This window comes from Theropithecus gelada, chromosome 1, assembly GCF_003255815.1.
Source record: "Theropithecus gelada isolate Dixy chromosome 1, Tgel_1.0, whole genome shotgun sequence".
Lineage (NCBI taxonomy): Eukaryota > Metazoa > Chordata > Mammalia > Primates > Cercopithecidae > Theropithecus > Theropithecus gelada.
Genome location: NC_037668.1, coordinates 13,352,726 through 13,367,498, shown reverse-complemented (window position 1 = coordinate 13,367,498; position 14,773 = coordinate 13,352,726). Strand labels below are relative to the sequence as shown.

General features: G+C 42.0%; 1 protein-coding gene across 1 annotated transcript in view; it reads right to left on the bottom strand.

Annotated features, from left to right (window-relative positions):
• Positions 1 to 201: 201 nt before the first annotated feature.
• The window catches only part of NBPF11 (NBPF member 11), a 46,551-nt gene continuing 31,979 nt past the window's right edge, over positions 202 to 14,773 (bottom strand). Inside the window, 5 exon segments of the mRNA XM_025375383.1 lie at positions 202 to 2,061; positions 2,687 to 2,738; positions 3,451 to 3,622; positions 10,405 to 10,457; positions 11,494 to 11,657. Coding sequence (XP_025231168.1) covers positions 1,806 to 2,061; positions 2,687 to 2,738; positions 3,451 to 3,622; positions 10,405 to 10,457; positions 11,494 to 11,657 — 697 coding nt within the window. The 3' untranslated portion in view covers positions 202 to 1,805.

Sequence of the window (14,773 nt, the reverse complement as noted above, 5' to 3'; positions counted from 1 at the left end):
GGGGGGAAAACTATCAAAAACATTTTTAGTGCAATATTAACCATGAGCTATACAACCCTTCCTAAATGCCAAAGGCACAGACAGACAGACACACACTCACAAAGAATACAAATAACTAGAACCAAGAAATGTAGTAAATACATTCTGCTACATATGGTAAACATAGCCTACCATGTGGAAGAGATTAGAAAATAAACAAGAAAATGAAAATGTTTTTATTAATTCGCATCAGTACCCATGAAAACCAATCAGCATAATAAAAGATTCCAACACTGAATGAAAAAGTCCGACAGTCCAGAGTGACGGGCAAAAGTTTTTAATTGTATAGATTAAAATTAACTTTGGACAAAAATTAAAACTCAGGCAGAGAATATTTTTCAACAACAGACACTAGCAAAAGCAAAGGCACAGTAAAAATTGAGACAGAAAATTTCCAGGGTAGAGATATGAATCTAATAATAGATATAGGCAGGGATGATTAATAAATGATAAAATGTTTAGAGCATGATCATTAGAATACAGGACACTTATATTTTAAAAACCACTTTCCCAAATACTTCATTATAAGGAAGGTATCTCTAAAAGGGACAGATCTCCTAGACCCCTCTTTAACCAAGTAACCTGTCCTGATATCATGATCATGGTGATGGACAAACTAGACCTTCTCTGCCTGCAGATGGGCTGAGGTTGGAAACTCACAGCATTGACTTTGCAGTGTTCCCAACAAAACGTTTAGGCTGAATTTAATCATGAAGACATTTTCAGACAACTTCAGAATGTAGATCATTGAGCCAAACAGCTGACCTGTCCTCTACAAACAAGTCCATGTCACCACAATCAATGACAACAACAAAAAGATGAGGAGATATTTTGGGTTCAAAATAACTGAAGAAATGTAGCTACATTATCTTTTTACTTTTTTTGAACCCAAAGTATCTCTTTTCCTTTCTGTTGTGTGATTCATGGTGACATGGACTGTGTGAAGGAGACAGGTCAGTTGCCCTGTTCAGTGTTCTACATTCTGCAGTTGTCTGGTGATTACCTCCTATGAAACCCACGTTAAGCGTTTTCTACAAGAACATGGCATTGTTCATATTCTGTACCGGCAGAGTCCTGGGTGACATGCTGTCTCCTGCCAGCGGCTCCTGACTCCTGTTCTCTACAGGATGGAATTGAGAGGAGCAGGGCTGAGGCCTCTCAATGCTGTTTGTCCATCTAGCTGTGGTCTTCCTAAGTATCTCTATCAACTGGAGGCTGAAGGACTGTGGCTTCTCTAACCAAAAGAGCCTAGTGGGTTAACAACTGTCAAGAGCAGTCAGTGGTTCTGAAATACAATCCTCAGCCAAGGATCCCTCCTGTGTTACAGATGGATCAGCTAAAACAAGCCAACACTGAAGATAGAAAGAATGGGGTTAGGTTCATTGAAACCAGGGCAACACCTTCGGATGAGCTAAACACAAAGATGACACTAACCTCGAGCAGGTATAGAAGCTCTGAGACATGCCAGCAAAATGAAATCCCTGAGGAACTTTGTAGCTACCCAGAGATATGTGGGTATATCTTTCAAATTAGAATGTCTGACAGATCACTCCCGGCATGTGCTGCATAGTTCTGTGAACGTGTCACACCTAACTTGGGTCCAATGTCTTCAGACTGAGCACAGGTTGCCACTGGCATGGTCTGAGAATAGGAATAGGCCCATGCCCACTGATCCATCCTATGTCTGGGCTTCCAAATGGAACTACAGTTTCATTCAAGCCTACATGTGCCTATAGGTCCTGCCTGCAGCACTGACATCTCTCAGCTTAGTAAGGGCTGCTTAGTGTGGGAATGACTACCATCTGGAAGACCAGGTGGAGCCTTATCACTGTCAAAGTAAAAAACCTATTGTCCATGTCAAAGGACAAGCTAATGTGCTGTTCCTCAAATGAGTAAAAGGCACTTCTGTAGTGCTGAAATGAGTCAGGTAATTCAAAGTAAGTTGAAGAAGTCGAATAACATCTATCCAATGAGTCCTGCAAGACTTTAGGCTCTTCCACTTCCACCAGCATGCTGTTGAGCCTGGAAAAGGAGACAAAACTAAAGAAGCAGCCAGGGAAAATCAGACACCACAGAGCCCCAACTAGATTTCAGGGGTAACATGAGGAAGTGGTTAAAACAGAAAAAGGATAGATCCATTAATGAGGTAAAACAATTATTGACTTTATGTTGGGATAGAACAGGGCCAGGTAGAAAACATTGAAAGAGAAAGAGAGAGAGAGGCAGAGACAGAGAGAGACAGAGAGAGAAAGAGAGAGAGAGAAAGTGAGCTCAGTGAATTGGCCAGGTGACACACTGATAAGGGAGAAAAAGGACACTCTGAGTTGGTGCCCTCATGACACACAGCAAACAGTGATCATGAAAAGAATGAGCTCAATAGTTTTCCATAAAATGTGCTCAAAATTCGATGCAGTCACCATGAGAGTACAGCTTTTGAGGTATGGTCAACCTGTGATACGTTAGTAAATGATAAGGGGAGGAAGAAATGGAAACCTAAACGTCTACTGCAATGAAAACCAACGGCAATGTCAATAGGAGGAATTCAGCCTTCGTTGAAAACATGAAATCAAACATACTCTGTTTTCCCTGGATCTGTCGTCTCCAGGTGTTAACACAGAGCTAAGCATCCACAATTGCTGAAAGTTACCTGGGGCATGGTGGGTTTTGATCTTCTTCCCCTTCTTGGTACTTTTCAATTTCTGCAATAAATTCAGACATGGACAGACACATTAAGCTGATTCCCCTACACACATACAATCCACTGTCTAATCCTCACACAGGGACCTCAGGCGCCTCAGCATGAGAATACAACACTGTGAGAGACATATTTCCAGAGGCCTGAAGGCTGGTCATGATAGAGATTCCTTGGGTTTTGTCCCAGAAACTGTGGGTAAAATGTCCCTATTCTGGCAGATCGTTATCCCAATATCATTTGTCACAAGTTTGTGCAAATGGTTATGCCATATTTTTCCAATCAATTTAAAGCAAATACCCTCAAAAGACTTCTAGGAGAAAATCTGCAATATTTAGCCCTGTCTCATCAAATACTCAGATTGTTCATGGTTGTGAGGATTTTAGACACTAAAATTAGAGTGAAAAAGGAAATTGACAAACCCTTGAGTCAAATCATAGTTCTCTGAATTTGTCACATCTGCCCAGGTCCAATGTCTTGAGAGTAGAATCAGAGTGACACAGGCATGGCCTGAGACTAGGAAGACAGCCATGCTCACTGACCAATCCCATGTCTGGGCTTCCAGGTAGAACTAGAGTTTCATTCAACCTACATGTGCCTACAGGTCCTCACTGCAGCAATGACATCTCTCAGCTCAGTAACGGCCACTTGGAGCAGGAATATGATCTCTATATGGAAGACTCAGTGGATCCTTATCACCTTCATAGAAAGGTACTCACCATCCACATCAAGAGAAAAGCCAATGTGTTGTTCCTCCAGTGAGTAAAAGAAATTTCTGTAGGGCTGGCAGGAGTCAGGCAGTTCAAGATAACTGGAAGGAGATGAATAACATCTATCCAGTGAGTCCTGCAAGACTTCAGGATCTACTACCTCCAGTAGCTCCCAGCTGAGACCGGAAAAATAGAAAAAGTAAAGAATAAGCCAGAGGAAATCAGACACAACAGAGCCTCAACTGGATTTCATGGGTAGCATTAGGAAGTGGTTAAAAAAGAAAAAGGAGAGACGTGCCCAAGATGGCCAAATAGGAACAGCTCCAGCCTCCAGCTCCCAGCATGAGCAACACAGAAGACGGGTGATTTCTGCATTTTCAACTGAGGTACCGCGTTCTTCTCTCTGGGGTGTGTTGGACAGTTGGTGCTGGTCCGCAGGTGCAGCCTGACCAGCGAGAACTGAAGCAGGCAAGGCATCGCCTCACCTGGGAAGTGCAAGGGGGAAGGGAATTCCTTTTCCTAGCCAAAGGAAATTGAGACAGATAACACCTGGAAAATCGCGTAACTCCCACCCTAATATTGCGCTTTATCAAGGTTCTTAGCAAACGGCACACCAGGAGATTATATCACACACCTGGCCCAGAGGGTCCCTGGCCCACAGAGCCTCCCTCATTGCTAGCACAGCAGTCTGAGATCTAACTGCAAGGTGGCAGCGAGGCTAGGGGAGGGGCGCCCTCCATTGCTGAGGCTTAAGTAGGTAAACAAAGCCACTGGGAAGCTCGAATTGGGTGGAGCCCACCACAGCTCAAGGAGGCCTGCCTGCCTCTGTAGACTCCACCTCTGGGGACAGGGCATAGCTAAACAAAAAGCAGCAGAAACCTCGGCAGAGGTAAATGCCCCTGTCTGACAGCTTTGAAGCGAGCAGTGGATCTCCCAGCACGGAGGTTGAGGTCTGAGAACGGACAGACTGCCTGCTCAAGTGGGTCCCTGACCCCTGAGTAGCCTGACTGGGAGACATCCCCCACTAGGTGCAGACTGACACCTCACACCTCATATGGCAGGGTACACCCCTGAGACGAAGCTTCCAGAGCAAGAATCAGACAGCAACACTCGCTGTTCAGCAATATTCTATCTTCTGCAGCCTCTGCTGCTGATACCCAGGCAAACAGCATCTGGAGTGGACCTCAAGCAAACGCCAATAGACCTGCAGCTGAGGGTCCTGACTGTTAGAAGGAAAACTAGCAAACAGAAAGGACACCTACACCAAAACCCCATCAGGACTTCACCATCATCAAAGACCAAAGGAAGATAAAACCACAAAGATGGGGAAAAAGCAGTGCAGAAAGCTGGAAATTCAAAAAATAAGAGCGCGTCTCCCCCTCCAAAGGACCGCAGCTCATCACCAGCAACAGAACAAAGCTGGATGGAGAATGACTTTGATGAGTTGAGAGAAGAAGGCTTCAGTTGATCAAACTTCTCAGAGCTAAAGGAGGAACTATGTAACCAGAGCAAAGAAACTAAAAACCTTGAAAAAGATTTGACGAATGGCTAACTAGAATAACCAACATAGAGAAGTCCTTAAAAGAACTGAGAGAGATGAAAACCATAACATGAGAACTACGTGACAAATGCACAAGCTTCAGGAACCGACTCAATCAACTGGAAGAAAGAGTATCAGCGATTGAAGATCAAATAAATGAAATGAAGCAAGAAGAGAAGTGTAGAGAAAAAAGAGTAAAAAGAAATGAGCAAAGCCTCCAAGAAATATGGGATTATGTGAAAAGACCAAATCTACGTCTGATTGGTGTGCCTGAAAGTGACGGAGAAAATGTAACCAAGTTGGAAAACACTCTGCAGCATAGCATCCAGGAGAATTTCCCCAACCTAGTAAGGCAGGCCAACATTCAAATTGAGGAAATACAGAGAATGCCACAAAGATATTCCTGGAGAAGAGCAACCCCAAGACACATAATTGTCAGATTCACCAAAGTTGAAATAAAGGAAAAAATGTTAAGGGCAGCCAGAGAGAAAGGTCTGGTTACCCACAAAGGGAAGCCCATCAGACTAATAGCAGATCTCTTGGCAGAAACTCTACAAGCCAGGAGAGAGTGGGGGCCAATATTCAACATTCTTAAAGAAAAGAATTTTCAACCCAGAATTTCATATCCAGCCAAACTAAGTTTCATAAGTGAAGGAGAAATAAAATCCCTTACAGATAAGCAAATGCTTAGAGATTTTGTCACCACCAGGTCTGCCCTACAAGAGATCCTGAAGGAAGCACTAAACATGGAAAGGAACAACCAGTACCAGCCATTGCAAAAACAGGCCAAAATGTAAACTCCATCGATGATAGGAAGAAACTGCATCAACTAACGAGCAAAATTACCAGCTAATATCATAATGACATTACGATATTAAGTTCACACATAACAATATTAACCTTAAATGTAAATTGACTAAATGCTCCAATTAAAAGACACAGACTGGCAAATTGGATAAAGAGTCAAGACCCATCAGTTTGCTGTATTCAGGAGACCCATCTCACATGCAGAGACACACATAGGCTCAAAATAAAGGGATGGAGGAAGATCTACCAACAAATGGAGAACAAACAAAAAGCAGGGGTTGCAATCCTAGTCTCTGATAAAACAGACTTCACACCATCAATGATCAAAAGAGACAAAGAAGGCCATTACATAATGGCAAAGGGATCAATTCATCAGGAAGAGCTAACTATCCTAAATACATATCCACCCAATACAGGAGCACCCAGATTCATAAAGCATGTCCTTAGAGACATACAAAGAGACTTAGATTCCCATACAATAATAATGGGAGACTTTAACACCCCACTGTCAATATTAGACAGATCAACGAGACAGAAAGTTAACAAGGATATCCAGGAATTGAACTCAACTCTGCACCAAGCAGACCTAATAGACATCTACAGAACTCTCCACCCCAAATCACTGGAATATACATTCTTCTCAGCACCACATTGCACTTATTCCAAAACTGACCACATAGTTGGAAGTAAAGCACTCCTCAGAAAATGTAAAAGAACAAAAATTATAACAACTGTCTCTCAGACCACAGTGCAATCAAACTAGAACTCAGGACTAAGAAACTCAATCAAAACCACTCAACTACATGGAAACTGAATAACCTGCTCCTGAATGACTACTGGGTACATAACGAAATGAAGGCAGAAATAAAGATGTTCTTTGAAACCAATGAGAACAAAGATACAACATATCAGAATCTCTGGGACAGATTTAAAGCAGTGTGTAGAGGGAAATTTATAGCACTAAATGCCCACAAGAGAAAGCAGGAAAGATCTAAAATTGACACTCTAACATCACAATGAAAAGAACTAGAGAAGCAAGAGCAAACACATTCAAAAGCTAGCAGAAGGCAAGAAACAACTAAGATCAGAGCAGAACTGAAGGAGACAGAGACACATAAAACCCTCCAAAAAATCAATGAATCCAGGAACTGGTTTTTTGAAAAGATCAACAAAATTGGCAGACTGCTAGCAAGACTAATAAAGAAGAAAAGAGAGAAGAATCAAATAGACGCAATAAAAAATGTTAAAGGGGATATCACCCCAAACCCCACGGAAATACAAACTACCATCAGAGAATACTATAAACACCTCTACACAAATAAACTAGAAAACCTAGAAGAAATGGATAATTTCCTGGACACTTACACTCTCCCAAGACTAAACCAGGAAGAAGTGGAATCCCTGAATAGACCAATAGCAGGCTCTGAAATGGAGGCAATAATTAATAGCCTACCAACCAAAAAAAGTCCAGGACCAGACGGATTCACAGCCGAATTCTATCAGGTACAACGAGGAGTTGCTACCATTCCTTCTGAAACTATTCCAATCAATAGAAAAAGAGGAAATCCTCCCTAACTCATTTTATGAGGCCAGCATCATCCTGATACCAAAGCCTGGCAGAGACACAACAAAAAAAGAGAATTTTAGACCAATATCCCTGATGAACATCGATGCAAAAATCCTCAATAAAATACTGGCAAACCGAATCCAGCAGCACATCAAAAAGCTTATCCACCATGATCAAGTGGGCTTCATCCCTGGGATGCAAGGCTGGTTCAACATTCGCAAATCAATAAATGTAATCCAGCACATAAACAGAACCAAAGACAAAAACCACATGATTATCTCAATAGATGCAGAAAAGGCTTTTGACAAAATTCAACAGCCCTTCATGCTAAAAACACTCAATAAATTTGGTATTGATGGAACGTATCTCAAAATCATAAGAGCTATTTATGACAAACCCACAGCCAATATCATACTGAATGAGCAAAAACTGGAAGCATTCCCTTTGAAAACTGGCACAAGACAGGGATGCCCTCTCTCACCACTCCTATTCAACATAGTGTTGGAAGTTCTGGCTAGGGCAATCAGGCAAGAGAAAGAAATCAAGGGTATTCAGTTAGGAAAAGACGAAGTCAAATTGTCCCTCTTTGCAGATGACATGATTGTATATTTAGAAAACTCCATCACCTCAGCCCAAAATCCCCTTAAGCTGATAAGCAACTTCAGCAAAGTCTCAGGATACAAAATCAATGTGCAAAAATCACAAGCATTCTTATACACCAGTAACAGACAAACAGAGAGCCAAATCATGAATGAACTCCCATTCACAATAGCTTCAAAGAGAATAAAATACCTAGGAATCCAACTTACAAGGGATATAAAGGACCTCTTCAAGGAGAACTACAAACCACTGCTCAGGGAAATAAGAGGACACAAACAAATGGAAGAACATACCATGCTCATGGATAGGAAGAATCAGTATCGTGAAAATGGCCATACTGCCCAAGGTAATTCATAGATTCAATGCCATCCCCATTAAGCTACCAATGACTTTCTTCACAGAATTGGATAAAACTGCTTTAAAGTTCATATGGAACCAAAAAAGACCCCGCATCACCAAGACAATCCTAAGCCAAAAGAACAAAGCTGAAGGCATCACGCTACCTGACTTCACACTATACTACAAGGCTACAGTAACCAAAACAGCATGGTACTGGTACCAAAACAGAGATATAGACCAATGGAACAGAACAGAGTCCTCAGAAATAATACCACACATCTGATCTTTGGCAAACCTGAGAAAAACAAGAAATGGGGAAAGGATTCCCTATTTAATAAATGATGCTAGGAAAATTGGCTAGCCATAAGTAGAAAGCTGAAACTGGATCCTTTCCTTACTCCTTATACGAAAATTAATTCAAGATGGATTAGAGACTTAAATGTTAGACCTAAAACCATAAAAACACTAGAAGAAAACCTAGGTAATACCATTCAGGACATAGGCATGGGCAAAGACTTCATGTCTAAAACACCAAAAGCAATGGCAACAAAAGCCAAAATTGACAAATGGGATCTCATTAAACTCAAGAGCTTCTGCACAGCAAAAGAAACTACCATCAGAGTGAACAGGCAACATACAGAATGGGAGAAAATTTTTGCAATCTACTCATCTGACAAAGGGCTAATATCCAGAACCTACAAAGAACTCAAACAAATTTACAAGAAAAAAACAAACAACCCCATCAAAAAGTAGGCAAAGGATATGAACAGACATTTCTCAAAAGAAGACATACAGCCAACAAACACACGAAAAAAAGCTCATCATCACTCGCCATCAGAGAAATGCAAATCAAAACCACAATGAGATACCATCTCACACCAGTTAGAATGGCAATCATTAAAATGTCTGGAAACAACAGGTGCTGGAGAAGATGTGGAGAAATAGGAACACTTTTACACTGTTGGTGGGACTGTAAAATAGTTCAACCATTATGGAAAACAGTGTGGCGATTCCTTAAGGATCTAGAACTAGAAATACCATATGACCCAGCCATCCCATTACTGGGTATATACCCAAAGGGTTATAAATCATGCTGCTATAAAGACACATGCACACATATGTTTATTGCAGCACTATTCACAATAGCAAAGACTGGGAGTCAACTCAGATGTCCATCAGTGACAGACTGGATTAAGAAAATGTGGCACATATACAGCATGGAATACTATGCAGCCATAAAAAAGGATGAGTTTGTGTCCTTCATAGGGACATGAATGCAGCTGGAAACCGTCATTCTCAGCAAACTATTGCAAGAACAGAAAACCAAATACCGCATGTTCTCACTCATAGGCGGGAATTGAACAATGAGATCACTTAGACACAGGAAGGGGAACATCACACACCAGGTACTATTGTGGGAAAGGGGTAGGGGGAGGGATAGCATTAGGAGATATACCTAATGTAAATGACGAGTTCATGGGTGCAGCACACCAACATGGCACGTGTATATATATGTAACAAACCTGCACATTGTGCACATGTACCCTAGAACTTAAAGTATAATTAAAAAAAAAGAAAACAAAAAGGATAGATCCATCAATGGGGTTACAAATTATTGCCTTTATGTTGTGATAGACCACGGCCAGGTAGAAAAGGATGAAAGAGAAGGACACACACACAGAGACAAACACACACACACACACACAAAGAGAGAGAGAGAGAGAGCGCTCAGTGAATTGGCCAGGTGACACACTGATGAGGGAGTCAAGGACACTCTGTATTTGTGCCGTCAGGACACACAGTGAACAGTGATCATGAAAAGAGTGGGCTCAATAATTTCGCATAAAATGTGCTCAAGTTTCCCAGCAGTCACCATGAGAATACAGCTTTTGAGGTATGGTCAACCTTCACTATGTTAGTAAATGATAAAGGTAGGAAGAAATGGAAACCTAAACATTTACTGTAATGAGAATCAAAAGCAATGTTAGTAGGGGTAATTCAGACTTGTCTGACAAGATGAAATCATTATTTTCAGCATGTACTGTTTTCCCTGGACTTGGCATCTCCAGGTGTCAACATCAAATTAATAGTCCACAGTTTCTCAGACTCACCTGGGACTTGTGTCCTCTTGGTCCTACTTTTTCACTTGATCCCACCGATGTCCTGCAAATAAATTCAGATAGGGCCTCTTACATTAAGCAGTTCTTCCTTGCACACAGAAACAGTCCTCTGTCCAATCCTAACACAGGGACATCAGTCTTCTCAGTGTGAGAACAGGAGACTTTGAGAAAAATATACCAGGAGGCCTGAGGTCAAGTCTTGAAAGAACTGACTTGGTTCCTTTCATGAGCCTTGGGCAAAATTCCCGTTTTGGAACGTTATCTTCCCAATGAGCTCTGTCCTAGGTTTCTGTACAAATGAGCAAAGTCTTTCCCAATAGATTGTAGGCAAATAGTTCTAACACCTCGTAGAAGAGATACTGCAATATTCAGGCTTCTCTCATCAAATACCCAGGATTTGATACTTTACGAGATTGGGGACACTGAGATTTGATGAAGGGGTGCAATGTATCAGCTCTTGAGTCACAATGAACTTGGTTCTACACAGAAGCATCAGCTATTATGGTTTTGTGGATGAAAAGTCAGTCATTTATCTAGAAAACATACCAGCAAGATGATGGACAGCTGAGCTAAAACAAGCCAACTTAGAAGACACAGAAAATGGGGATGAATTCAGTGAAACCTGGGTCACATCTTCCACTGAGAGGTAGACAAGGGTGACACTGGCCTTGGGCAGGTAGAGAACCGCACAGACATGCTTTGGGAACAAAACTCATAAGGAACTTAGTAGCTGGCAAGAGACATTTAATTCAGATGAGCTGATCTGACAGACAACTCCTGGGCATGTGCTGCAGAGCTTGGTGTGAGTTCACCACACCTGCCTTGAGTTCAATGTCCTGACAGTCAGTCAAGGGTGGCAAGGGCATGGCCTGAGACTAGGAAGAGAGAAAAGCTCACTGACCCACCCCATGCCTGTGCTTCAGACTCAACTCCAGAGTGATTGAAATCTACACTGATATATAGGTTCAGCTCACAGTGATGGCAACTCTCAGCCCAACCAGGGGCACAAGGCCCAAAGATTATGGGGTCTACATGGGACATGAACTGGAGCTTCATCACCTTCACAATGGAGTACTCACTGCCTATGTCAAGAGCCAAGCCGACTTGCTGTTCTTCTAATGAGGGAAAGGTGCTCTTGTAAGACTGGTACGAGGCAGACATGTCAGCAGGAATTGAGACAGTCAAATAACCTTCATCCCAGGACTCCTAGGGGGCTTCCTCCTCTTCAGACTCCTGCAGATTCCTAATGAGCCAGGCAGGACAGAGATGACAGAAGATTAAACCAACAGAGATTAGACAACAAAACCCCCCAGATGATCTGATGGGAGAGAGAATGGAGTGGTCACAGAAACCAAAGGCATTTTTCCTTCAAGAGAAATAAAACTATCCTTCTAAATGCAGGGTGGAGGGTGACTGCTCTGAGGACAGAGCAAAAATGGGCAGCACGTGCTCAGTATATTTGCCACAGATGAGCCAACGCAGGGCACCCAGACTCTCCCTGTAAACTACCGGCATGACTTGCAGCACAGAGAACTAACACAGGGCTTCAACTACTTTGCATAAATTGGGTTGAATTTTGCATGCGGCATTCAAGTGAACAGAGCTCTTGAGGCAGTGCAGACACACAGCTTGTGTATTAAGGGCCCCATTTTTCCAATATTTTGATATAATATGCTTATTTTTCCAATTTCTTTTCTTGCACAAATACTAGCAAACATACTAACAACAAATGGGCAGAAAGCATATATACATCTCTCTCTGGATTTAAACACATGGGAGAGAACAGGTGACACCAAGAAATCCCTGTTTGAGGGTCTGGAGTGGACTTCCAGCAAACTCCAACAGACCTGCAGCTGAGGGACCTGACTGTTAGAAGGAAAACTAACAAACAGAAAGGAAAAGCATCCACATCAACAAAAAGAACGTCCACAACAAAACCCCATCTGTAGGTCACCAACATCAAAGACCAAAGGTAGATAAAACCACAAAGGTGGGGATAAACCAGAGCAGAAAAGCTGAAAATTCTAAAAACCAGAGCGCCCGTTCTCCTCCAAAGGATCACAGCTCCTTGCCAGCAACGGAACAAAGCAGGATGGAGAATGACTTTGACGAGGTGACAGAAGTAGGCCTCAGAAAGTCGGTAATAACGAACTTCTCTGAGCTAAAGGAGGATGTGCAAAACCATCACAAGGAAGCTAAAAACCTTGAAAAAAGAATAGATGAATAGCTAACTAGAATAAACAGTGTAGAGAAGACCTTAAATGACCTGATGAAGCTGAAAACCATGGCACGAGAACTACGTGACATATGCACAAGCTTCAGTAGCTGATTCCATCAAGTGGAAAAACGAGTATCTGTGATTGAAGATCAAATGAATGAAATGAAGCAAAAAGAGAAGTCTAGAGGAAAAAAAACAGTAAAAAGAAATGAACAAAGCCTCCAAGAAATATGGGATTATGTGAAAAGACCAAACCTATATTTGATCGGTGTACCTGAAAGTGACGGGGAGAATGTAACCAAGCTGGAAAACACTCTTCAGGATATTATCCAGGAGAACTTCCCCAACCTAGTAAGGCAGGCCAACATTCAAATTCAGGAAATACAGAGAACACCACAAAGATACTCCTCAAGAAAAGCAACCCCAAGAATCATAATTGTCAGATTCACCAAGGTTGAGATGAAGGAAAAAATGCTAAGGGCAGCCAGAGAGAAAGGCTGGGTTACCCACAAAGGGAAGCCCATCAGACTAACAGCAAATCTCTCGGTAGAAATCCTACAAGCCAGAAGAGAGTGGGGGCCAATATTCAACATTCTTAAAGAAAAGAATTTTCAACCCAGAATTTCATATCCAGCCAAACGAAGCTTCATAAGTGAAGGAGAAATAAAATCCTCTACAGACAAGCAAATGCTCAGAGATTTTGCTACCACCAGGCCTGCCTTACAAGAGCTCCTGAAGGAAGCACTAAACATAGAAAGGAACAACCGGTACTAGACACTGCAAAAACATGCCAAATTGTAAAGATCATTGCTGCTAGATAGGAAGAAAGTGCATCAACTAATGGGCAAAATAACCAGCTAACATCATAATGACAGGATCAAATTTACACATAACAATATTAACCTTAAATGTAAATTGACTAAATGCTCCAACTAGAAAACAGACTGGCAAATTGGATAAAGAGTCAAGACCCATCAATGTGCTGTATTCAAGAGACCCATCTCACATGCAGAGACACACATAGGCTCAAAATAAAGGGATGGAGGAAAATCTACCAAGCAAATGGAAAACAAAAAAGGGCAGGGGTTGCAATCCTAGTCTCTGATAAAACAGACTTTAAACCAACAAAGATCAAAAGAGACAAAGAAGGCCATTACATAATGGTAAAGGGATCAATTCAACAAGAAGAGCTAACTATCCTAACTAAACATACATGCACCCAACACAGGAGCACCCAGATTCAAAAGCAAGTCCTGAGAGACCTAAAAAGAGACGTAGACTCCCATGCAATAATAATGGGAGACTTTAACACCCCACTGTCAATATTAGACAGATCAACGAGACAGAAAGTTAACAAGGATATCCAGAAATTGAACTCAGTTCTGCACCAAGCAGACCTAATAGACATCTACAGAACTCTCCACCCCAAATCACTGGAATATACATTCTTCTCAGCACCACATCGCACTTATTCCAAAATTGACCACATAGTTGGAAGTAAAGCACTCCTCAGAAAATGTAAAAGAGCAAACATCACAACAAACTGTCTCTCAGACCACAGTGTAATCAAATTAGAACTCAGGATAAAGAAACTCATTCAAAACCGCACAACTACGTGGAAACTGAACAACCTGCTTCTGAATGACTACTGGGTAAATAATAAAATGAAGGCAGAAATAAAGATGTTGTTTGGAACCAATGAGAACAAAGACACAACATACCAGAATCTCTGGGACACATTTAGAGCAGTGTGTAGAGGGAAATTTATAGCACTAAATGCCCACAAGAGATGCAGGAAAGATCTAAAATTGATACTCTAACATCACAATTAAAAGAACTAGAGGGCCGGGCGCGGTGGCTCAAGCCTGTAATCCCAGCACTTTGGGAGGCCGAGACGGGTGGATCACGAGGTCAGAAGATCGAGACCATCCTGGCGAACACGGTGAAACCCCGTCTCTACTAAAAAATATAAAAAAAAAAAAAAAACTAGCCGGGCGAGATGGCGGGCGCCTGTAGTCCCAGTTACTTGGGAGGCTGAGGCAGGAGAATGGCGTAAACCCGGGAGGCGGAGCTTGCAGTGAGCTGAGATCCGGCCACTGCACTCCAGCCCGGGCGACAGAGCGAGACTCCGTCTCAAAAAA